This window comes from Episyrphus balteatus, chromosome 3 (genome assembly GCF_945859705.1).
Source record: "Episyrphus balteatus chromosome 3, idEpiBalt1.1, whole genome shotgun sequence".
Taxonomy (NCBI): Eukaryota; Metazoa; Arthropoda; class Insecta; order Diptera; family Syrphidae; genus Episyrphus; species Episyrphus balteatus.
In genome coordinates this window covers 13,471,996-13,498,228 of record NC_079136.1, presented here as the reverse complement: position 1 = coordinate 13,498,228, position 26,233 = coordinate 13,471,996, and the positions used below count along the sequence as shown (strand labels likewise).

The following is a 26,233-nucleotide window of genomic DNA, read 5'->3' as shown; positions in this document are numbered from 1 at the left end:
TTCCACTCAGAGAGAAAAAAGTTAAAGTAAAAACTGTATATAAAAATAGATCTACACTTTAACTTTAAATTCCAATAGTTGCCCCAAAAATATTTTTTAAAAAAATGTCGAGAACCAATTTGTTAGGTTTTTGTTTTTGTCTATTTAACAAAAATAGTTCGATATTGAAAAAATTTTGCGTAAACGTACGCTTTTCCTTTTATTTTTCAAAGTAAGCTTAAATTTTCAAGTAAAATACTAATTTTTTGATTAAAAATAAAAACAAACATTTACCGAATTTTCTATCAAGAAAGTTTATGAAAAAATTTTTCAGTTTTGTAAATTTCAAAACAGCCTTTTAGTGGTTAAAACTTTTTCTTGAAACAAAATAGGAAGTATCTTAATAAAAAAGGGATTTTGTAAAACAAGTATGCCGTAAGGTTTTTTTACCCCTAAAAATTTTAATAATTCAAGCGTAAATTTTTTTCATTATTTGTTTTTTTTTTTATGATGCACTGATAAATAAAAAAAAAAAAACTTTTTTCACTATTGCTTGAACTAGAACAACTTGAACTAGTTTGAAAAATCCTAAATCTTTATAGAAAAAAAGAAACAGGGCATAGTTTCTAATTTATACACTATTAATTTCTAGTTTTAAGCTTGTAATCATTCTGCCACTCAACATTTTTCAGCAGTTAATTTCAAACTGTTAAAAGATTTTCTCCAACTTTTTTCTTGAGGACCTCTAAAAGACATTTTCTATGGAATTCATTCCCAGAGATTTACCAGACCTTGCCAAAAATAAAAAGATGTATTTATGCAATATTTGTTTCAAAAATATTTTAAAAATTGGCTGATAATTTTTTTTTTAACCAATGGCGTCTGATTTATTAAATTGACAAAAAAAATGTATGCCAACAAAATTTTCGGAAGTCTAATCTGAAGCCTTTTTAAAGCGCTTAGTTGCTCTTTTCCAAATTTAAATCAGTTTTGTTAGACGTTAAAGTTAAAATTCAAGACAACTTAAAACAATATTTTTCACATTACAATAAGATTGATTATTATTTATTGATTAAAACTTTGTATATAAATTATCTTCATTAAAAGTTTGCAAATACCAGAAAAATTATAAGTTAGTTTTTTTTTTAGATATTTCAACAATATAACAGTTAAAACTATTTCAATTAATTTTTTATAGTCAGCAGAAAAAATCAAAAAGTATCAACCACATCATTAAACATTTTAGTTTTCAATAGCAATAGCTTTAAGAGCTTCACTAATATGATTTTCCAATGGCAAAGAACTGTCAATATATGGATCACGATATCCATTTAAGAAGTAACAAGTCGAATCACCAGCATCTTTGAATTCTTTTGGCAACATTCTAGGATCTCTTGGTTCAAGATCGAATTCAAATCGTGGATTTTTGATAAGCCATCTAAAGTAAAAACCAAATATTGAATAAATTTATAAGTAAAAATTATCTTAAGAAACTTACTCTCTTGTAGTTGGACTGACATTAATCTTGCACTCAACACTTCCAGACTCAAATTTATTTGCAATTGTCACATTGTGCCCAAAAAGACAGTATCGTGGCATCTTTCTTCCCACAACTCCAGCCAAAACTGTTCCCGTGTGTAAACCAATTCTCATCTTAATACGTTCGCCATCATGAGTAATGTGTTTCGAGCAAGCATCAATCATCTTCAAAGCCATCCATGCCACTTTATGAGCATCATAAATACTGGCCCGATGCAATCCACTAGCCACACAATAAGCATCTCCAATAGTTTCGATCTTATAGACATCGAATAAGTCACAGAACTCATCAAAGTCTTTGTATAAGCTTTCTAACATGCTAATGACCATAAATGGTGTTGCTCGGGAACAAATGCTTGTAAAGCCAACAATGTCACTGAAGAGAATTGTCACATCGGGATAAGTTTTCGAGTCGATACTCGAACCCAACCACAATCTTTCAGCAATCTCAGCTGGAAATATCAAATGTAGCAAGCTTACATTCTTCTTTCGTTCTTTAGCGACAGCTGTATTAGCTTCTTCAATTGAGCTCTTAAGCTTGTCCATTCGACGTCGTAGACCATCTTGAGCTCGAGCCTGCTCACCAACTAGAATTACTTCACGAGTTGCATCGTGGAGAGGAATATCAGAGATGAAGAGACCATTGCAAGTAAGGCCGTCCAAGCCATCCAAAAATGGAGAACCAATGAAAAGAAGAGAATTTGATTCTGGACAAAAGACCATTTGACCTTTAATCTCAAGACCCTGGAGAAAAAATTGCTTAATATTTCTCTTTTCAAAGCTATACAAATATTTCTTACCTCAGCTGAGAATTCTGTTGCCCCAGGTGGAGACTTAAGTGCAATCAAAAATGAAGTATACGTTCGTCTTACAATTTCTCGAAACTTCAAAGAAAGACCCTTAGGTCTTGTAAAGTTGAAATAGGTCGTGGCTAAATGCCCATTGCTGCTCATGTATGGTTTATAAAGTTTACTAAATCCTCGTCCTTTTAAAATACAAAGTTCAACTTAATACCAATGTTTTTTTTTATAATTTAGACTTACCCAACTGAACAAGTTCCAAACTCTCATTCATTATAAAATGCCATGGAAATGCCTTACAAAAAGTACTAGAATTCATACTCAAATCTGCTGCATTCGTTGAATTATTACGTTGAACGGAAAGTTCACGTGCTGCAATTACTTCAGCGCGACGAGTGACGGCATCTTGGACAACCGAAAAAAGATACCGATAACGACGAGTGTCACCTTCAACAGGTTCAATTCTTATATTCACTTTGACATTGTAGAGCATTCGTGTGAGAGCTTTCAATGAGCCAAGAAGAAGCCATGCAATTACAGGACGTTCAGATGTAAATATGAGTTCACCATCACCAGCACAAACAAATCCAGTATCGGTTACGTCTTCCTGTGAGGATATAAAAAGTACGTCTTAATAAAGTTCTATTTTATTTTTTAAATATCACTAATGCCCGTCGTACACCTATCTCTCAACGCATTCAACGCAAATTTAAAACCTTAAATTCTAATTGATGGTGCTTTCATTTATATTTAAACAACGAGTCTTAGACAGTTGCAGATCCCTGCTAAACGAATTAATTAAAAAGTATACGTATAGTGCCGTCGTTTTTTTTTAAATTAATTTGTTAAATTCGCGTTGAGTGCGTTGAACGCTAAGTGTACGACGGGTATAAGGTAAAAACACAAGAATTTTCAACAAAATTATTCAATTTTACTTTTTACTTAATTCTTGAATTAGAAAGTTTTAGTACCTAGTCATATAAGAAATCAAACTTGCCTAGTTTTAATTTAGATATCAAAATTTTTGGTAACATTTTAAAAACTAAGAAAAAAGTATCCCATAATAATGATGAATAAGAAAGCTAGTCCAGTTCTAGTGACTTTTCGTTTTGATCCGATATACATCTTATTTATTGCGTTGTCATTTCGTGCATTATTCTCCTGCACAGCTCATACTATTTCACAATTCAATGACCTTTGGTGGTAGGATCAGAGTATCCATTAATAACATCTTAGTTGGTTTGTTTTAAATTCAAATTTTTGATATCTTATTTGAGTATAGAATTTTCTGCATCTTAGGCTTTTTAAATATTGCATATTTTATAACTTCCATGATGGTACAAACTACCTTTGCACTAATACGACTCTTTTATTTGATTAAGTACCAACGTGCATTAATTTTGAACTAGTTCTTAGATTATTTTTCTCTATGCTCCTAATAACCTAAATAACTTTAACATTTAATTACGTTTCGAAAAACAATCTTTCTTTGGACTTAATTTCCTTCTTCATTTCTTCTTCTCTATTGACTCAAAACGTTGCCCCATGGTTGGTTTTTTGAAGTTTACCGATTAGCCAGAAGATCCATGGTACTAAGTCAGTTGAGTACGGCAGTTGCTGGATGATATGCAGAAAAATGATCACAAACAACGATGATCTTTCAAAATGTTCTTCAATGAGACTTCTGATTGCAAAACGATCATTAGGGTCTCTAAAAACCATTTAGAATCAAATACAAATAAAGATTTTGAAAGAATCTCCAAATCTAAACGGAATCTACTAGATTTCCAATTCACTTTCAGATTTAAAAACTATATAGGTAGTTTACAATCTAAACTAGGATGAAATTTTTCAAAATAAACTTTATTTTGTTAGCGGAGAAACATTTATAACACTTTGTTCTGTTTATAGCAGATTAAGGACTTTAAATAAGAATCTAAAAATAAAGTTCAAATGAATGTAATCAGACCAAAGCCCAGTACTTATAGAAAAGTAAAAATAATAAAAATACAAATAAAAAATTGAAGAAAAAACGTTTAAAGGCAACAACAAAACAAATTTAATTTCGTTCAAGATTTCGTTAACGAAATTTTGTATTGAAAATTTCGTTTCGCTTCAGCTAAGCTTAAGACTTAAAATTTCAGTTTTTACTTCATCAAGAGTTGGCACTTTAAAAATGGAAAATGTCAAATAAAATTTAGTTAATGTGTAGTGTCAATAGCTAGCCGAAATTTTTTAATCTTGTTGTCGAAATCTGAGATTATCATCTCGTGTGAAAAGGTTATAAAACTATCAATCGACGATTTCCGAAGATCAATTCTTTGATTCGAATAACATGTTGCCTACAAAGTTGTAATACATAATTTTAGCAATGCATTACAAATTATTTAAAAGTATTGTAAATTCAAAAATTTTCTTTTTTGAACAAAAAAAAAAATCAATGCGAAATGTGTGCATTAGTTTTATTTAATATTCATCAAATATCTTACAATTTTGAATGTTTTGAAGTAACATAAGCTTTTATATTTCAACTATAGTATTGAAGCTAATTATAATGCCAAATATTTAAAACTAAAAATTCGAAGAATATTAAAAAGGAAAACACTTTTAACAATGATTTTTTTCAATCTAAAAACAAACTTAGTTTGTAATAATATTTTTTAATTCATATGTGAATTGCAATAAAGTTTTTTTTTAATGCAATATCTTTTTTAAATTTTAAACGCATTTTTTTAAATTGATATTTTTCGAACCTGGTTGCTCATCAGTTGTGCCCTGCACGCTCTCTTTCTTAAACGATTTCTCTATTAAAAAACTCGTATTTTCAAAAGAACCTGATAGTTGAAGGCGTTTTCCAATGTCTTTACCAAGTAATAATTTTGATTGTCATTTTTTGTAGGTAAGCAATATACCTATATATTTAAATTTCTTTTATAGTTTCCACTTAGCTAGCAACTGCCTTTCGAAGAACTGCTTTTTTAACTGAGCAGAAAAGCAGAAATATTTATGGAAACTACGAGTGACACTATCTGAAAGAGTTGATTTGTGAATGTCAGAATGTCACGATCTTTCAGAATACTCTGTTCTAAAGGATTTAAAAAACTTAATTTATTTTTAAAGAAAATTTGGAGAGTTTTTGCATCTTTTTTTGAGTTAATTTTGCTGAAATTTTATTTGGCTCAGAAATTTTTGAACGATGACGGCAAAAGCATCAGCTATCTATTGCTATATTCCGTCTAGCGGAGTTCAAATTTGCATTTACATATTTCAAAATTGAAGAATCCATCGGAAGAGTCCAACAGATTTATCATCCCTACCATCAACTTTTAAACTATTTCAGAGATGATTTCTAAAGCGTAAATAGAGTAAATGAATACATCACTCAAGATGAGTTTGAGGATCGATCGCCGCTGTTTTAAAAGTATCAACTTTAAACATTCGGAGGTTTAGATTAAGTTCGGTGCTATCCCCAAACAAAATTGGAAAAGTATAGTTTGTTCATTGCCTTACTCCAGTGAAATAACATACTTTTAAGGAAGGTTTTCCAAATCATTTTTAGAATTTACGAAGAACAACAATTGGAAAAATTGGCTTATTGATGTATATATGTAACAAAGTGCGGGTTAATCTCTTAAATTAAAAAAAAAAAATATGAAATATTTATTTATAAACAATTTTCATACACATGAGTTTAAGGCACATTGTTTAACCTTTTGCCAATTTTTTTAAAAGGAAAACTTTCTATTTTTCTAAACTAGCAAACCTATAATTTCGGACAAGTTAAGTTATAGGCAAACAGAACTCTAACTGATATCAATTTTTACATTCTTTCTTTAGTCTGTCAATATATATTTTGATACGATTTGAGTTTAAAATAGTTTTTTAACTCTGCATCGCTATTAATACATTCTTAGAACTATTATAAATAGAACACAAATCTTACCTCTTGCAACTTAAGTACATCATAAACTCCATCCAATGATCCCAAAAACTCTTGCAAATCCGTTCCCAAGCACTTGAAGGCTCGCTCAATAATTCCAGTGCAGCAAGATGAAATCAATTCCTCTCCAAGCAAAACTAAAATTTCACTAGCACTCACTTCATCCATTTCCAAAAGAATATCTTGAATATCCGCCAAGTAGTCATAATTCGGATACGATCTCAAAATGTCAGTATCGATTTTTCTAAAAACGAGAAGAAGCTTTAAAATTGTTCCACAAAAAATCTTTAAAATAAAACTAACAGTTTACAAATAGTTGGCCAGCTTTTGCTGTGTTTGCTAATAAGTGATGTTACAGCCGTGTTAAGGTCATCATTCTGAAAGTAAAATATACAAAAATGTAAACATTGCCAAATAGATTTTTGCCAAAGAGATAAAAACAAAAGTTTGATGGTATTTTGACCAGTCTCTTTTAAAGAGGCAGGCAAATTGTAAAGAAAAAAGAAGAAGAAAGACAAACACAAAAGTAAGTCTCCCTCCTTCCTTAAATAATATGCACTTTTACGCTTACGTAACCCCACATAGAAGATAAGGCTATTTCATTTAACAACATACACACTTACCGAAGGAGCTGTCAACAGTTGTATGGCCATCTGTAAGTGGGTCAATGTCAGAGCATCATCCGGCTCTTCCGCCAGCTCATCTTCAAGTGCCCATGTATTACCTTCAGCGATGACAGAAGGTTGTCGCGTTAATGAATCCGTGCGACGGAAGAAAGGACATGCCATTTTTGAAGTACTACTTCTTGTTCGTCCTTGTTTGAGATTGTTATCTTTTGACTGTAGTTAACCTCACCTATAGAAATATGAAGTACTTTTATTACAGAAAGAAAATTCAAAACAGAATGTCAACATGTTTTCAAAAAAGATTTTTGTAGAAAAAAAAAAACAACACACAGGTTCAATTTGTACTCTTGGTAAATTATAAGACAAAAGGAAGAAGAAAAAAAAAATACCGAATGAGGACATGAAAATTTTCATAGATACCTACACAATTTTTCAGTTTGTTTTGCATCGATAAGATAAAAACTAACTTTGATTTTCTTTTCATGCATTAAACTATTTGATTTAATATTTTTGAATAAACTGAATACTATTTTAATTAAAACAGCTTAAGATATAAAGATAAAACTATTAATAAAATATTTTAAGAATACTTTAAGCGATTAAAATCACACAAACCTTAGAGATATTTTTGTGAAACCGCTGCAAAGAATGGATGAACTTAAACTGAAAAAGTTTCCCTCGTAATGAAAATGATTAAGGACTAAAGCTTTTTTTAAATCAGAAGTTTTAGAAGCTTATTGGAAGTAGAACTTTATAAAACGAAATTGTACATCCAAATATTTAAGGAGATATTCTATTTTGGATAAAAAAAATACGAGACGTTTAAACACAATAATTTTACAGTAAAATTAATTATATTAACTTACCAAAATTGTTTAAAAACGGCGTTTAATAATTGACTTGAAAAAAGAAACTAGAAATATAAAATTATATAAAAAAGGTTCACTCGGGCGTATGCGTGTTTTTTTTTTGTAAGTCAATCAGATCAGAATTGACAAAATATCTTTTTTAATCTGGTATTACAAATTACAGTTCTTTGTAACTACCAAAGAGATCTAAGACTCCTAATACCTTAAAACAATAGCTCATTAGAATTAAAATGATTAAATTAAATTTAAAAAATATTAGCAAACTTCTCGCAGCGAGTTCCTGAGCACGTTTTCCGTCTATCATACAAGGGTTCTACAGCCCCTGAAATATTCATTGTAATTTATAGTACGTAATTTGAAAATGTTAAATAAAATAAAATGCACGACTGGGGTCGCACGTACTTGTTCTTATGGTAAAAGTTACTGTTATGTCAAAGCTTTTTACCGAAAAAAATTAGAAAAAAAATTTAATTTTTGTTATTTTTAATGAATTTCATACATAGTGTAAAAAAAATAAAATCTGTTTATATAATTAATCTCACACCGATTTAAAGGAACTTTTACACAAAACCAAGGATGCAGTTTGATTTCTTACATAAAAAAGAATTTTTAGCAAAAAAATTCCGAAAATCGTTAGAGCCGTTTTTTTAAAAAAGTAATTTTTTATATATAAAAATTTTATAACATTTTTCAAAAAAAAAAAAATTGGTATGCCATTTTTAAGAAAATATTGTTCAACACATAAAAACGAAAATTCGAAAAAATTCATCAACCCGTTTTCAAAAAATCGATTTTTCAAAAAAAAATTTTGAAATATTTTTTTTTAAATCCAAAAATGTGTTTTTTGAAATTTTTAAAATGAAGTTTTTTTTAACATTTTTGTATAAAAATTTCGGTTAAAATCTGTTTTGTCGTTTACGAGGAATTCATAAATCAAAAAATATATACGAATCCTAAACTTGCCTTATAGTATCTATATCGCAAGTAAAAAGTTCTAATTTCATGAACTCAATACTTAAATTGTTTTAGTCAAATTTCACAACGCCTTTCGAAAAATACATACAAATTAATTGAGAAAAATGAAAAAAGTGGCTTTTGAAGTGTTTAGAATTCTTTGGTTCCCATTTGGAAATTTGGAAACATATTTTTTTTCTATGGCATTTTTTTTTTAAGTTTAACCACTTTTGCAGGTGAGATGATTTTACGAGTATGACATGTCATATTTTCTATTTTAATTTTTTGTAATAGGTAATAGGAAACCAGCTTTTTTAAAACAATACATTTTCATTAAATGATATTATTTTTTGAGTTAATTATCAAGGTTCAATTTATTCACCATTAATATGGAGTAGGGTGGTCCAATTTTTTGGTTTTTACATTTCCGTTGTTCCCCACTCAAAAATTGGTTGCATATGTGTTTTGTATTACACACGTGAAATTTCAGCTTTTTAGGTGAAGTGTAAGTGGGCGCTCAACAAGCTCAAAGTTTTTGCTCACATGCCGTTATAGAAGGGTCCTCATGCCTAGTAATTAACTCTTGTTTTGATTTATCAAGTGGATTAAGTTATGATGTGGTAAAGTTTTTCATAAAAAACCAATAGTTAAGTGATATTTTCACAGATAATAATTTTTGTTCATTTAAATTCGTCTGTAAGTATTTTTTGCTTAAAGTTAACAAAACAGAATTAATCAATGAAATACGAGCTAGTGACTCAAAACCAAAGAAACATGAAAATCATTTACATGGTTGTCGAGAACATGCGTGCTTATCATGTTTAAGCCAAATTCCAACCTCAAGCCAAGTCCTAATACAATATAATCAGATATTAAGGGTAAGGTAAGGGTAACAAAGTCTAATATTCCAAAGCTGATGAGCGCCCTCTTCTTTTACTTTAGAGGGCTAAAACTTTCAGCATGTGTTGGTATTGATGTCTGAAGCAAAATAATGCGTGGGGAACTAATGAATTATATGGTTTATTTTTTTGCCTTATAACGTGGACCACACTAATATGGAGTCTATAAAATAGGAAGTTTAAAAATTTGTATGCGATTTGATATTTTTTAAATTTCTAAATTTAATTTTTTAAATTGAATTTTAAATTTGGGCCAAGGTTTTTTTCCGGCTTTAGCCAAAAGGTACAGTTAAATAGCTCAAGCAAACATTAGCAACAAAAACTTGCTTGGTTTTGCAATATAATTTTGAATACTGGTTATGGTAATGAAGTAAGTACCGTTAGTCTATATGCTAAAAAAAAAATTAATGTTGCCCAGTAGAAATGTTCAGTGCTGCCTGGTCCATAAGATAAATAGTTTTGATTTTTTTTTTTCATGTCAAGGAACAAAGTAGTTAACATTTTATTCACTTATTCGAAGCTTCTAATTTTTTTTATACATATTTTAAAAGTTCTTATTGGCAACCCTTCTTAAAGCTTTAATTATACGTAAAAAGCTTTTAAATAACAGAATTCTTTGCATATTTTCATGGCATTAAGCTTTGATTAAAGCAACAGCTTGTTGTTTTTCCATGAAAGTTTTTTGTTTACCTACTTAATTCCTATGAATGTATCTAAAGAAATTTATGAGCTTTCCTTGTAATTCTTATCACTAAATGTACGTATGTATGTTTTGTGTTCATATGTACATACATATTAATCCATTACTTTACATTATTATGATTAATGTGGAAATGAATATGCAAAATGGATTGTATACTTTAAGGGGGTTGCCATGGTATAGAAAATAAATGAACTTAATGAGTTCAATATTCTTTTCTTAACCAGTAACCACATTTTGACCTGGATAACTTAGTTCCGTGTTTTTTAGTGCATTTTGTTAGTTCTTTTTGAATGTATAGTTATTTCTAACTGAGAATGTCAATTTTTTAATAACTTTTCCTAGTTAAAGCAAATTCTTAGAAAAGGGGAAAATAAGTTAAAGAATGTAACTACAGTATTTTAAATCTAATGTAATACTACATTTTCACCTAACCTGAATCCGAGATTTAGCGAAGTAGATTTAGAATAAATGTCGAGATATAGGGTAGGTAGAAACATAGTACATATAAGCTTCTAATAGTGAAATAGAGGGTCCAAATTTGAAAAACGTTAATTCAACTTTTATAAAATTTAAATATTTTGAATGGTTTTTCCAAATCACTTAAAAAACTGTTTTTTTTTTTCAATTTAATCCATTTTTTTTATTTGACTGTTGCAGTAACTAAAGTTTCAATCTTCGCATTAACACAAATTTCTCTTATGCTTTCTTTATGCGATTTGCTTCTTCATGAGTTCTTTAATTTCATCTCCGATCTTGCTGGCCATCACACACTTGTGCCCACGGTATACCCAAACGTCAGCACTACTCTTTTGTTCGTTTTTGTCGACACAAACTTCAACAATCTTTGTAGCTTCAGCTTCGTCCAATCTCATTTTGAGTTGCTTAACAATTCGGTCTGCATACCATCCTTCACGTTCGTCGAAAATCTCCAATTTTTTAACATCACAGAGAAGGTATTTACGAACCTGTTCCTCGTCGAGATAAACAAATTTTTTCATGGCGGCCAACTGGATAACTGACAATGGGTTAGAGACCAAACATTCCCTACGAATTTCGTTCATTTCATTCAACTTTTTTGGTTCCCATTCTTCAGCTAGAACCTTTTGCAAATAAAAACAAAAATATTATTTTAATAATTAAAAAATCAGTGAAAAAAATTGATTTTGATTAAAAAAAAAAATTTTAAACTTACAGCTCCAATAAAAGCAAGAACAACTAGGAAAGTTTTCATTGTGGACACAGTGTATTGTTCAAAAAGTTAAATTTGACTCACGCTTAACGTTCTTACCCACTTTCTCTCAAATTTTAAACGATTTTCTTTATCAATATAAACAAGTTTTTCTGTAAAAATAACCTTCTAAAATGGTTATTTAAAAAAATTTAACTTAACCGAAACGACTACGTTGATTTTAGCAACGAGAACTACGTAGTTTTTAATCAAGACTACGTTACTTTTAACACCTTTTATTTAACCCACTTCTTGGTAGATCCATTGTTTTTCTGCGTGCAAACATAGTATTTTCTAATAAATTGTTAATATATATTGAATTTTTATGTATGAATTTTAAAGTAAAGTATGTGAATAGCACCGGTTTCATATAACACGAAAGTTCCTAAGCTTTTAGAAAGAAGGCACGAGTAGGCACACTTTAGAATTAATTTTAAAAAGTAACTAGGCTGCAAGGATTTTTGTTTTAAATAAATAACTATGTCCTACAAAAGCAAACTTTTTTCGCTGTAACTCAGAAAGTATAGGGAGCGAAATATTCAGAAAAACAACTTAAGATGAAAAAAGAAAACGAATTGAACTTTTTCAAATAACTTGGTTTTTATTTGCATTAACATTTTACCTTATGTATTTTATAAAATATATAAATGACACTATTTTGTAATTAAGTAACCAAAACAACAACAAATTTGATGCTTTCAACTTCAAAGAACTCATTTTTTTTTATTTTTTTGACCAATAATTTTAACGCATTTGGTCATTATTATTTTTATACATGTATAACATGCAGTGGCTCCTAAAAATTGTAATAGTTAAATTTAAACAATATCGCTTTCAACAAAAAAAAACCTTGCAAAAAGCCTATAAATAATATGTGTTGTACATTTGAAAACCTTATTTAACATAATATTTCGTTTATTTTTGTTCCTGTCCTTACCATTAGTGTCTGTGGTACCATAAAATTATCATCATTATATCATTCGACATCATCTTAATACCTTAAATTGCAATTTTAGAATGTTTCGAGACTTTCTATAATTAATTCCAGCTAAAAAAGCGTTCTAGCCTACAGTGCCAGTTTTTTTCTTCGAGATTAGCAAATTATTAGAATATATAATAGAGTTATTAACTTGATAAGACCTACAACTTGCAGTTGCTAACCTTTTTGTTCTTTGTACGGCAAGATAATTATGCAGAAAGTAACTAATAACTGGAAGAAAGATACAGGTATCGAAGACAATAAAATAACACTGGTCAACAAGGTTTTTGCCACAAGAACCAAAATATACTTTTCTAGTAATTTTTGGGGTGCTGAATCCGAATCTGATTCCGACAGAAAAGTTTGATTGGCCTTCGTTTTTGAAATATTACCGTTAGAAAATGCCAAAAAACGTAATTTTGGCTGTTTTCGAGGTTATGTTTTTATGTGGAGTAATTCATTGTGAATAAATTTGTAACGGTGCCTATAAGAGCTAGTTTTATTCTTTCAAAAAATGTTTAAATCTTTCCGATATCTCTTTTATTGCCCGAGATATTTAAAATTTAAGTAGCGGTCTTTGAATCAGAAACAACACTGGCCAACCAAATTAAACTTTTTTTGTCACAAGAATCAAAATATACTTTTCTAAAGGTTTTTGGGTTGCTGAACTCGAATCCATAGTCAGAAAAATTCTATTAGCCTTCGTTCTTGAAATATTACCGTTATAAAATGCAAAAAACGGATTTTTTTTATAACGGTCGGTTATATTTCAAGAACGGAGGCTAATAGAATTTTTCGGATTGTGGATTTGAGTTCAGCAACTCGAAAACCTTCAGAAAAATATATTTTGGTTCTTGTGACAAAAATTCTGTGACCAGTGACTTATACTTTAGATTAGGTTTAGTTTCTCTTTGGCTTATTAAATGAAACTTAAGATATCTCGAGCAATAAAAGAGATATCGGGAAAATTTAAACAGTTTTTGAAAGAAGAATGTATGTTGTTATAATAACCGTTACAAATTTGTTTATAATGAATTACCCCACATCAAAACAGAATCTCGAAAACAGCCAAAATTACGTTTTTTAGCATTTTATGTAAAAATATTTAAAAAACGGAGGCCAATCAAATTTTTCTAACTTCAGATTCGGATTCAGCACCCCAAAAACTACTAGAAAAGTATATTTTTGTTCTTGTGGCAAAAAAAAAGGTAAATTTTGTTGACCAGTGTAATTAGGTTTTATTTTTGTATCAATGGAAAGTTTTGGATTTTTTATATTTGTTTCACTCTTTTTAGAAGATTTATTAGATAATGTATGCTATAAGGAGAAAAGAGACCACCTTAAAAAAATTCAGTTCAATTTGCGAAGAACAAACCTAGTGAATTTCATTAAACAGCTTCTGTATATTCTTTCCAATTCCTCATCACAAAACCGAGAATTTTGTTCGCTTTTGAAATCATATGAATTATAATCATTAAAAGCTAATTTTGCGTCAAAAACTACACCCAAATCTTTAAAGACTGAAATTTTTTCGAGTTCAGTATACTATTTACTACCTTTTATTCAAAATATTGCTCTTACCAATTTAACAATTGAGAGTGAAATCCAATTACTTCTTGTTTTTTATTAACACACAAAAGCTTTTGAAGAGTCTGTATCTACGAAATCAACTTGGCACAAACCCGTGCTGTTTATCTGAAATCCCTTAGATACTTTCATAAATCCTTTTTTAAACAATGGCTTAAAAAACTTTAGGAATGATTTGCTTTAAAATCGGCCTATAGTTAGGAACGTCCGGTTTCGAGCCTGTTTTATTGGGGCTCAAAAGGTTAATTCAATTCAAATTTGTTTTAAATGGTGTTTCCAAATCACTTAGGTCCAATTTATTCACACTCCATTAAATTTAAAGTCGCCATTAAAAAAGGGAAATTTTAAAATTTGTATGCGATTTGACAGTTTTATAATTTTTAATGGAGCCTTTAAAAATAATGGAGAGTGAATAAATTGGGCCTTAAACAACCATATTTTTTTTACTTTATCTATTTTATTATTTTACTGTAGCAGTTATTAAAAATTCAGTCTTCACATTAACACAAATTTAGTTTAAGCTTTCTTAGCCAATTGCTTCTTCATGAATTCCTTAATTTCATCTCCGATCTTGCTGGCCATCAAACACTTGTGTCCACGGTATACCCAAGCAGCAGCACTGCTCTTTTGTTCATTTTTGTCGGCGCAACCTTCAGCAATGCGGGTAGCTTCAGCTTCGTCCAATGACAGTTTGAATTGTTTAACAATTCGGTCTACATGCCATCCTTCATGTTCGCAGAAAATTTCCCATTTTTTACAAACACAGAGAAGGTATTCACGAACGGCTTCTTCGTCGGGGTACACTAAGTTCCTCATGGCTGTCAATTGATCTGCGGACAATGGGTTGGAGACCAAACATTCGCTACGAATTTCTTTGATATCATTCAACTTCTTTGGTACCCATTCTTCAGCTAGGACCTTTTTGAAAGCAAAAAAATAATAATTTATTATTAATTATAAATTTTATAAAATTTCTTTGTTATATCATTTTAATTAAAAAAACTTACAGCTCCAACAAGGGCAAGAACAACAAGGAAAATTTTCATTGTGGACAGAGTGTATTGTTCAAAAAATAAAATTTGACTAACGCTAAATACTGTCCGAACGATGTTATTTATAGGCAAATCTGTTCAGTTGCCAGTTCTTTCGAGATAAGAAAAACTATCTACAGTATTTTATAGTCAGGAATTGATGAGATTTATTGTCTCTGGCATAGGTCGAAATAATAGAATTTTAAAATTGATAAGACCCAGAACTTTCAGCCGCTGACCTCTATGCATGGAAAGATGATTATGCAGAAAGTAATAATTGATAATTGATAGGAAGAGATATAGAAGACTATAAAAGATTTAGCTTTTTTTATTTGTTCCAGTGGAATTTTTTTGTTTGTTTATATTTGTGCCACTTTTTTGGGAGATTTGTTTGCTTTTCTTGGTAGGAAAATTCTAAGAAAAGTGAAATTACACTATACCTCAGACAGTGCGTCAATTTCAGTAGTTTTGATTTTAAAAAGTTGCTTATAGTTGTAAGTCAACGAATGTCTTTTATGTTTTTGAAATTACCCAAAGCAAAAGCGTCGAAAATGCAAAAAAAAAACTGTATTTTTAATACATTATGTGTAGTCTTATTTTTCAGTTTTGAACTTATAAAGGTTACAATTTAAAGTTTTTTTCAATAGTCAGGTAAAAATCAGATACAGTTTATTCCTAGAAATAAAAGGTTTTTTATTTTATAACTGCCGATTGAAAAATCAGGTCTAAGGAAACTTAACAGTTTCAAACATATTTTTGACAAGCGATATGCTATTTTGTAGTTTTTCAATACTCTTTTGGAGCACATCGAATAATAGGTAAAGTTGATGGCATCTTAACTAGCATGCTATCAACTAAATCATTTCATAGTTGATAAGCAAGTAGATACGTATGAAAAACTCTTCGGTTAATCACATCCAAAACGGCTCAAATCTTCTAACTCAAAAAACTAAATAAGCTTTCATCTAATAATTTGTCTTCAAACCTTATAACTTCTCAAAGACCTATGAAAAATTTACAACATTTCATTTTTGCATGAACATGAACTCTGATCGTTTATGCTTGCGACGCTTCATTTGTTAGGACAGTTGGTTTGTTTTTGTTGGTTGGTTTATTTTTTATTTTGTTTATGGAATTTAGTCAACAATATTCCTAAATATTATTTTGGCTTTATCTACAAACGAAATTTTTAAAAATATTCATATTTGATAGTAAGGGTCAATGACCCTTGCAGTATTTTCTTTATGTTTTGTTAGCTTTCTGATAAGCACTGTTTTTTTGTTTATGTTTGAAAAGTAATTTAATAAAAACAATCAATTCATAAAACATGAGGTCATAAATTTCAAAATAAATTTTTAAGCAGAATCTGAAAAATACTAGCTATATTTAAATAAATTGAAGCAAGAAATCTGCTAGGTAATTTTAGAATTTTGGTCTTCAAAATATACATAGATAATTAGTAGACTATGTATTTGCGACAGAGTTGTATAAAATATAATTTTTGAAATGCATTTTCACAAATCTAAAAAAAAATTTAATGCAAAATATGGCTGGGGTCGAAATGCTGTATGTTGCGAAATTCTGTATTCAAAATACTGTATGCTAAAAACCTGTATGTCAAAATTCTGTATGTGCAAAATGCTGTACGAACAAAATTCTGAAAGTCAAAATTCTGTATAGCAAAATTCTGGTTGGTCAAAATACTGTATTTCAACATTCTGTACATCGAAATTCTGTGCGCGCGCACTTTTTTGCATTATCAAAACGATATTTTTTATATCATTTTTACAGAACTTTGAAATACAGATTTATTTAAAAGAGGTTTTATTATGAATTTCTTAAAGATCGACTTAACAAAGAGGCAAGCTTCTTATGCTGATTAATCTAGGTACCTTATTAGGAGCTACAATGTATTTTGTATGATTAAGAAAAGTTTGATTTGTGTTCCTAGAATTGATTAACTTTTTTACTTTAATAATTATGTGTGTATAAAATCACAACTTTAATGTCAATAATTATATTTAAAGCTAGTATTATGTGTTTTTTTATCGAAGGAAATATCTTGAAAAATACTGTATTAAAAATACAGTATTTTGCAGTACCTACAGAATTTTACAAAACAGAATTTTGCAAGTCAGTATTTTGTTCATACAGTATTTTGGCGTACAGAATTTTGTATTTACAGTATAATGGTCTTACAGTATTTTGACCCCACAGAATTTTGTCGTACAGAATTTTGACAAGCAGAATTATGACCCGCTCCCAGCAAAGGGTTGGGGTCGAAACACTGTATGTGCCAAAATTCGGATTCCAAAATTCTGTATTAAAAAATTCTGTATTTTAAAATGCTTTAAATTCAAAATTCTGTATTTTAAAATTCTGTATTCTAAAATTCTGTATTCTAAAATTCTGTATTCTAAAATTCTGTAAATACAAAATTCTTGATTTCAAAATTCTGTATTCCTAAATTCTGTAAATGATTAAAGAATTTTTCTTTTATCATTTACAGAATTTTGGAGTACAGATTTTTGGTATTTTCTTTCAAGAAAATGTTGAAGTAAAGTATCTCCCCAATTAATTTGCATATGACTTACAGCTATCGGATTGAATTTGAATGACATACCTTGAATACCAAAATAATAGTAATATTTAGCCAAGAATCTTCATAAATATTTCACCATTTTTTTTTTTTTTTTTGTTAGGTATTTTTTATTTGTTTTTGTCTTTTTTGTAAGGTCTGAAAACGAAACTTAAATATTTATGTATGTAGAACATAATCTCTTATTCCTTAATTTTTCCTCTGCGAAAACTGTCACATGAGGTTTTATGTAGAACATAAATCCTAAACCTGTGTTTTACCAAACGGCTCTTATACACTGTAATACTTAATTTGTTAATTGAATACAAATTGTTTAACAGGAAAGACAAAAAGATATAGGTTTGGAATATACAGATATATACAGATTATATATATATAATCAATATTGGATTTCCAGAATTTTGAAAACAGAATTTTTGATTTACAGAATTTTGAAATACAGAAAAATAGAAACTCAGAATAATAGAATACAGAAGGGTTGGGGTCGAAATTCTGTATGTTGCAAAATTCTGTATTCAAAATACTGTATGCCAAAATACTGTAAGTCAAAATTCTGTATGTGCAAAATGCTGTAAGAGCAAAATTCTGAAAGTCAAAATTCTGTGTAGCAAAATTCTGTTTGGTCAAAATACTGTATATCAAAATTCTGTACATCAAAATTCTGTATATCAAAATTCTGTAAAAATGCTGTAAAAAAATACCGTTTTGATAATGTACAAAAGTGCGCGCGCACAGAATTTTGCCGTACAGAATTTTACAAAACAGAATTTTGCAAGTCAGTATTTTGTCCATACAGTATTTTGACGTACAGAATTTTGTATTTACAGTATAATGACGTACAGAATTATGGTCTCACAGCATTTTCACCCTACAGAATTTTGTCGTACAGAATTTTGACAAGCAGAATTATGACCCGCTCCCAATACAGAATTATGTTCATACAGAATTTTTTATTGAAATACAGAATTTTGGTCATACAGAATTTAGGAATACAGAATAACGACCCGTTCCCACTATTTTATTTGCTCTAAATATTTTGATTTTAATTTCAAATGCATTTTAACTGATATAAAGCTGATTAAAACCCTGATTTGTGACTGTTAAGTTCGAACCAATTTGCTTCCGGACCTTAGATCAACTTTGTATGTATTATAACTTTTCGTATTAGGTTCGTTCATGTCTCAAGTTTACTTGCCATATGATACTTTACTTAGCATACATAAATATAAATGCAACATAATTATATCCCCAGTAAAATTGCAATTTAAAATTTGTTTTAATTTTATACACATAATAGGTATGCTTTATACTTTCCAACTTATATGCTTTGTTAATTTAGCCAGGTGTTCCAATTCCCATTGACATGTGCTTAAGCCTCATTAAATCTCTTGATAGCAAAATGGACTGCTCCAATATTCTTTAAATTTTAAATCCACAAATGATTTATTTATTGATTACTTTTTTTTTAGTGAACTTTTCTGTGGGAAATAGCGTGATAAGTTCAAATTAGATTTGCCGTTTGATATCTTCTGTTAAATGGAGTTTTTAGAAAAAAAAAATAAAAATGCATTATGTTTTCACAATTAGTTTCCAATTTATTCTCGAAATATTAAATTTCCAACAAAAATAAAGTAGTTTGTTAAGGGAGGTGGGTAAGGATATTTTGTAGCAAAGAAGGCATGTTTTCTTGAATTTTGTAAAATCTATTTTATTAAAATCAATGGTACATTGAAGTATGATATTCTAACTTGTTGCTTGATCATTCAAAATCGAAAAATTAAAATTCATTCGTTATATCTTTGCCGCCGGTTACAAAGGGCTTTAGTCATAAATGATATTTTGCCAGATAATGCGATTGAAGTTTGACTAGTATATGAAAATCAATGAATTTTTGAGCACTGAACCTCTAATTTTTATAGGAAAGAGTTGTTCTAAACTTAAGTTTCTGATACCAAATGAAAGAAAAAAAAAAGAGTTTATTCTTATTTCATCAAAACCCAAAAATGTGCATGTCATAAGTTTCTGATACCAAATGAAAGAAAAAAAAAAGAGTTTATTCTTATTTCATCAAAACCCAAAAATGTGCAATTTTGTGACTTTGTACTAACCAAAACAAAAATATTATATCTACTTATTTAACATTTTTTACCCAATACCTGTTTGGGTACTCTAAAACTGTGTAATTTTGTAAAATATTTTTCACAAAAATAGAAATATTTCTGTTTTATGCAGTACCCAAACAGACCTAATATTTTTCTCCAAGTAATGCTTAGAATATTTTTGTCTTAATTTCAATTTTTTGGAACACTTTGAAGGGAATCATTAACAAATTTGAAAAATCTATTTAGTGTGCTTTACCTCTATTTAATAAATTAATTTAATACAAACAAAATAAATAAATACCTAATTGAATATTTAAAAAACACAATTATTCATAATATTTCCCTAAATTTTGTGTTTGTATAGTTCCAAAAACAATTGATTAAAAAAAACTCAATTTAAAATACATCTTGACTCTGAATTTCAAAAAAGGCATTGTTTTTTAAATTTGGTGTTGCCGTACCTAGATATTAAACAATTCTCTTTCTAATTTTAAGTGTTTGTTTTCAGAAAATTATTTTAAAACATAACTTTTTTTTAAAAATAGGAATTTAAATTTTTTTGTCAACAGAAGTCTTTGAGAAAAATAGTACTTTTTTTTAAATAATACTTTTTCCCTAAATACATTCTAAAGCACAGTACATACTTCTGGTGAAGTGAACATGAATACATCTCCACTTGTGAACATTTGACATTCATGCTAAAATTAAAAATTTTATTAGCTTCACCTGTGTGAAAGAGATTCCCGTAAATTTTGCACTTAAACTACTTCACTAGTCGTGAAGCAAAACTCTCCACTTTTGTCTACACGAAGGTTCACAAAGACGTTCAATACAAATTTGTATGGCTTCACGACTTGCTTCACAAGTATGTACTATAGGCTTAACGAACAAAAGCAGAGCAGCTCAATAAAGCGCTTTAAGGATACCAATTTTTAAATAAATCGACCCGTCCAAAAAGCCAGCACCTCTCTCTTTATACCTAGTTATAGAGCTAAATATTCACATATTATGCCCTTATAAACAAAATACTCTTTAGTTTAATTAGTTTGTCTTACCACCTTACAGTCAGTGGTGTTATTGTAGGTTGTAGCGTAAGTTAAAGAAATTCGAACTTTTTCTCAGTCTGCTGGCTTGATTTTCATTAATTTTTACAATTTACTAGAGCTACAATTTCCCCATTGTACACAAAATTCGTGTTTTCTTCCAGAAATAAAAATTTTGAAAAAAAGACACTTCAAAAAAACTAATTTTAATCTTCACTGCCCTTAAACCAATTCATAATTTTTTTTGGATGTCTTGTTATTTTTAAAGACAATTTTCATCCTAAACATTCTTGCACAAAATAGGTAATTGATGAAAAAAAAAACTTGGCTCCAAGAAAAAATGTTATGTAAGCCTTAAACTTAATTTAGTTTTCATTTTATCTCTTTATTCTTGCGGTGAATAGACTTTTCCTACTATACCTACAAGTCAAAAAAGGCATACATATCTGCAAAAACAACTCTTCAGATAGACCTAAAAATCATTTCATAAGAAAACCCTTCACATTTGTTGTTGCCTTCAATCAATAATTTTTCCTTATACCTACTTTTATCACAAAGAAAAAATCTCTTCCAAGAAACCATTTAATGTTTTCTTTTTTTTTTTGTAACTTAACAAAACCTTGCAAAATAAATGTATCTTTAGAAATTGGTGTTTGTACCTTAAGCCAAAACCCTCTTAAAAATAAATTATATGATTGCTGCATTGTCATCACTCATTTGTTCAGTAGTAAAAAAGTGCCAAAGGTCTGTCTTAATTACCTAACTTTATTTGCTTCCAAAAATTAAGTTCAAAAAGTCATAATCAAACTCAAACCAGTTAAATATACCTACGCGCAACAAATGTCCCAAGTAAATAAACAATTAAAATCTCGTTATACTCGCAGAACGCAAGCCAACATTACAATTATAATTCCTTCATTTAAGCTAATCAACTGCAGTTAATTTCTACCTTCCTGATTCTAAAAGGCCAATATTTTATGTGTATATTCTTTATCGTCGTTATAATTCTTTTAATCTACAATTTACAATTACACCACGCTACGCCACATTGACCGGTAGCAGAGTCACATTAATAATTTCAAGAGCTTTAAACTATAGAACTAAAGTAGGTACTTCACTCTGTCAATCAATTAAAAATTTAAATGCAAAAAAAAAAAACCATAGTGTGAACTTTTTGAAGCACTTCAACTGAACAGAAAATTAAATATTTGCAAAACTTTTTCTTCACAAAGGTAATCAATAGAACTTTTTTTTCTTTTATTCCTAGTTGAAAAAAAAAAAATACATCAATAGGCTTATTTTAGTGCCTCAAAAGAACTCTACAAAACACCTTGGTGTCTAAGCTTTTTTAGTCCACTCCAAGGTCTCTCTTTGTTTTTTTCTCTTTACAAAATACAAAAAAAATAAAATAAATTTTCTCTTTGAAAAGATAAATGATTTTAAAAGTTAGTCAATTAGTCGCATGAAACTATGGTTAGCGATTTTCATTCATATAAATTCAAATGACGGTCTTGAAATTGAACTTTAGAGTCTATGGAAAAGGGTAGATACATTTTTCGATATAGTTTTTTTTTTGTATGTAACTTCTGTTCTGAGTATGTTCGTGCTCTGAGATGATTTTTTTATTTATCGTGATTTGTTTTGTATTCATAGAATTAAATAATACAATAGGGATGCTTTGAATCTGAAAGTTACTCAAGCACGTACTTGTTTACTCTCTCTCTAGAGTAAATGCTCTGATTGATTTCGATCAAAAATTTGTCTGAGAAGAAGATATTTTATTGAATCGGTTCGGTGAACGGTGTTTTATTTTTTTTTTTGTTCTATTGTGTGAACTAAAGCATTTTGGCGCTTCATGTTTAAAACATGAGTTTAAATTTATTTAAATTGGACAAACATTTATTGGCTCTTTATAGAATAGTAGAATGTCAACATTTATTTATTTTGATACCATTTTTAATATAATTTCACATAATTTATTTTTTATCGACGGAAGAAAAAAGAACTTTTTGTACGTATGGTATCTTTTCTAAAAAAATAGAGTTCACTTGTTCGAAATTAGTTCATTGAATGAGATACGTGCGGTTTATAATATTTATCTAAGGAGATTCGAAATACGTTTAATATCTACTATTTATTAAAAGAAACAAATTTTTGGTTAAATTTTTTTATATAGAAAAAAAAATCACGCATACGCCACAGTGACCAGGAAAATTTAATCTCCAAAAATTGATGCTTAAATGTTTATAGCTGATTTCAAACTGATACTAGTTGCCTTAAGTGTTCATTCATTGAACGTGAAAAATATAATAATTAGATTATTTTAATTTTTTTAAAAAGGTCTAATCTTCGTAGGTACAATCCCCGTAGAACAAAAAAAAAATTGTTTCGCTGAATTTTAACAATTCAAAAAGACTATCAAATCACACAAATCAAGCACAATTAATGCCACTCTTATGAAACAGCTAAGCGTTTTTTCCTCAAACCTTTAACTGATGATTTTTTACTTTAACGTTTTTGAATTTAATTTTTTAAACTCCTTATGCTTAAATGTTTTGTTAGTATTTAGAACGGAGTACTTCACGAAAAGACAGAAATGGGATGTAAGGCATCCCTTTCTCACCATGAAATGTGAGAGAATGCTGATATTATCTTAGGCTAATGGTCTCTTAAACTTAATAAAATAAAATGTTTGTCAAGAAGTTGACGATATATTGTTATTTAAGTAAAAGGTTTTGCAAAAAACCTCACAACGCATTTTCAAGTAAATAATTTCAAATAATTTCTCTTTTTTGCAGACTGATTGACATTAAATCAACTCATTAATTCCTTTGTTAGATTTTAAAACAACTTAAAAGCGTTTGAAAAGGAATACGCCAATTCGTTCTTTTATACCTTAAACTTGCAAAAACAATAAATGATAAGAAAGTCTTTTTTAGTTTATATTGACAAAAGTGAAAGTATAAAGGCAATATAAGCGAATAATTTCCGTTAATGTTTATTTGTTTGCAATTCGATGCGAGTTGGTATTACCTCTCATCTTTATTTGAAGCTAATGAGACTAGCTCTTAAACGAAATCATAAACTTTAATGCACCTCAACTGTATGGAGATCATTTACAATTTTAACATTAACAAGATTGTGATTATACTTTTGCTAGTGAATGTATTATTTAGAAGCAGATCACAAAGAATAGTATTTTCTTTTCGACTTCCTTGATAAAATGAACAAATGTTTTAAAAATTGTTCTAACAAAAAAAAATCATGTGTGCAATTCACACGTGGTAGAAGTGAAACCTTAAAAAATCTTTTTTCTTTTATTCTATCACCTTCAAATCCATGGTTTTTATGTGACAACCTATATAAATTTTATATCATCTGAAAGCTTTTTGTCTAAGCTCAAAATATATATATCGATCAAGTCTATGAGACATCTACAAAAAGAGCTAGAATTTTTGAACTCGATCAATTTCCATCAAGAAAAGCGAAAAAACACGTATTTTTATCTTCTCACGCTATTAAATCCATTTTCTTCCCTAACAACCTATAACAACCTACACCTACTGAAAGCTTATTGTCTTAGCTCAAAATACATTATCGATCAAGTCTATGAGACATCTAAAAAAAGAGCTAGAATTTTTTAAACTCGATGAAATTTCATCAAAAAAGCAAAAAAAAACATTTATTTTTATGTTCTCATGCTATTAATTCAATTTTTTTTGTTTGACAACCTATAAAAAATTTTATACCATGTGAAAGCTTATTGTTTCAATTTGTATAATGATGTATAAATCTTATTTCAAAGATGTCTACAAGAGAAGTTAAAATTTTTTAACGTCAACCATGTCGAATTTCCAGACTGGAGATTACGGTACCTTCCTACACTGGTAGCTGGGTCATCGCCAACAGATTTCCACAGGTGTTTTGAGGTATTTTTAAATTCAATTTAAGATTGTGTAACTTGTAGAGCACGTACCGTTATGTGTGATATATCAAATAAAAGGTTATGTTATCAGCATGCGTATTAAATCAAATTTGTATGTGCACTAGATCAAAAGATATAACGTGTGTTGGAAAAGAACATCTTTTTACCGTTATCACCGAATTTTGAATATGAAATTAATTGAAATTTTGTACAATTTATTTAATTACCTATCTACAGTACAAATTTCATTCATCTATCTATTAAAACAAAAAGGTTATAACAAGTTGAAGTCGTGTTGAGTTTTTGTTTCACCTTGTTTCAAATCACTACGATATTAAAAAGAAGTTTTCACTTCAAAAATGTTACGCATTCACCACAGTTTCTCCTAAAATTTATTCAAAACAATCTCCAGACAAATTTCTATTTCTGCGCTAATAGTCCAGTAATTTTAGGTTTTATCTGCGGAAAAATTTCTACTTAATGACGGCTTTGTTATGAAGATGTGAAAAATCGACATTGATATCGTGTCCGCGTTAAGAGTTATAGGGGTCAAAAGGTCACGAAAAGTTTTTCGCAAATATCTCGCGATCTATTGATCGGATTTCATCAGAGGTTATATAAAAATTGATGGCCTTGAAATTATCTACAACATATGCCTAGCACATTTGTCTGTAAGATGAACCGTTTCGCGAGTAGAGCGCAGAGAAGGTGACTAGATTGCACTCACATACAAAAAAATTCATATTTTTGGTTTATTTTGCTCGATTTTTTAGGTTTTTATCGAAGTAGCTTAAATTTGTTTAGTTTTATTAACTTATCTTATTACGTAAATACGAATTAACTAAAATAAAATAAAAATGTACACATTGGGATAAAAAATATTATGCAAAAGGGGGAACCACGTTTTTTGGAAATGTGAATATGAACATGTTTCCCATTTTTGTACAATAAGTGCCTTCATTATTAAGAACACACTTTATAAACATGGTTCAATTTTAGCCCAGTAGGAATTTTTCCGCAGATTGGGCTTAAAAATGACTAAAATGACTGGGCTATAACTTAATCAAATACATTTGCAAAATAATATTAAATGCTTATAAATTTGTAAGTTTAAGGTAAATGATTTTCAGTAGAATAGACTTGTAGCTCCAGCTACATTCATACAGACACCGGCAGAATTCTACAAACCATTTTTTTTCGCATTCTCTATGATCGTAATGCCATGTCTGATTCTTATCTCGAAATCGATTTTTTTTTTGTTCGAATCCTAAGCTTTCCCTTGATACATAAAGTATACGTGTAGTATATGCATCACAAGTGAAATAAACCCCATTAGCACTAATCCCTCTTAATTACTTTATCAGCTAAAATTAGTTTTCACAGCTTACGATGAATAAAGTTCAGCTAAACAATGCATGTTCACTCTATAT

General features: G+C 29.1%; 3 protein-coding genes across 4 annotated transcripts; all 3 read right to left on the bottom strand.

The window, feature by feature from the left end:
- Window positions 1–1,198: 1,198 nt before the first annotated feature.
- On the bottom strand, window positions 1,199–7,606 carry LOC129915798 (head-specific guanylate cyclase). 2 transcript variants are annotated; one of them, XM_055995486.1, is made up of 8 exons: window positions 7,500–7,606; window positions 6,882–7,113; window positions 6,562–6,635; window positions 6,262–6,502; window positions 2,562–2,925; window positions 2,319–2,503; window positions 1,478–2,262; window positions 1,199–1,417 (listed from the first exon to the last, which is right to left on the bottom strand). In XM_055995486.1, exons 2-8 carry the CDS (start codon window positions 7,044–7,046, stop codon window positions 1,222–1,224), a joined length of 2,010 nt encoding a protein of 669 aa, XP_055851461.1. In that variant the 5' UTR covers window positions 7,047–7,113; window positions 7,500–7,606; the 3' UTR covers window positions 1,199–1,221. The 2 variants fall into 2 exon arrangements, with proteins under 2 accessions (XP_055851461.1, XP_055851460.1); XM_055995485.1 differs by lacking the exon at window positions 7,500–7,606 and adding an exon at window positions 7,309–7,416.
- Window positions 7,607–10,922: 3,316 nt separating this feature from the next.
- LOC129915799 (general odorant-binding protein 99a-like) lies at window positions 10,923–11,749 on the bottom strand. Its single transcript, XM_055995487.1, has 2 exons — window positions 11,502–11,749; window positions 10,923–11,409 (listed from the first exon to the last, which is right to left on the bottom strand). Exons 1-2 carry the CDS (start codon window positions 11,538–11,540, stop codon window positions 11,017–11,019), a joined length of 432 nt encoding a protein of 143 aa, XP_055851462.1. The 5' UTR covers window positions 11,541–11,749; the 3' UTR covers window positions 10,923–11,016.
- Window positions 11,750–14,556: 2,807 nt separating this feature from the next.
- On the bottom strand, window positions 14,557–15,243 carry LOC129915253 (general odorant-binding protein 99a). Its single transcript, XM_055994737.1, has 2 exons — window positions 15,111–15,243; window positions 14,557–15,021 (listed from the first exon to the last, which is right to left on the bottom strand). Exons 1-2 carry the CDS (start codon window positions 15,147–15,149, stop codon window positions 14,620–14,622), a joined length of 441 nt encoding a protein of 146 aa, XP_055850712.1. The 5' UTR covers window positions 15,150–15,243; the 3' UTR covers window positions 14,557–14,619.
- Between the last annotated feature and the right edge of the window lie 10,990 nt (window positions 15,244–26,233).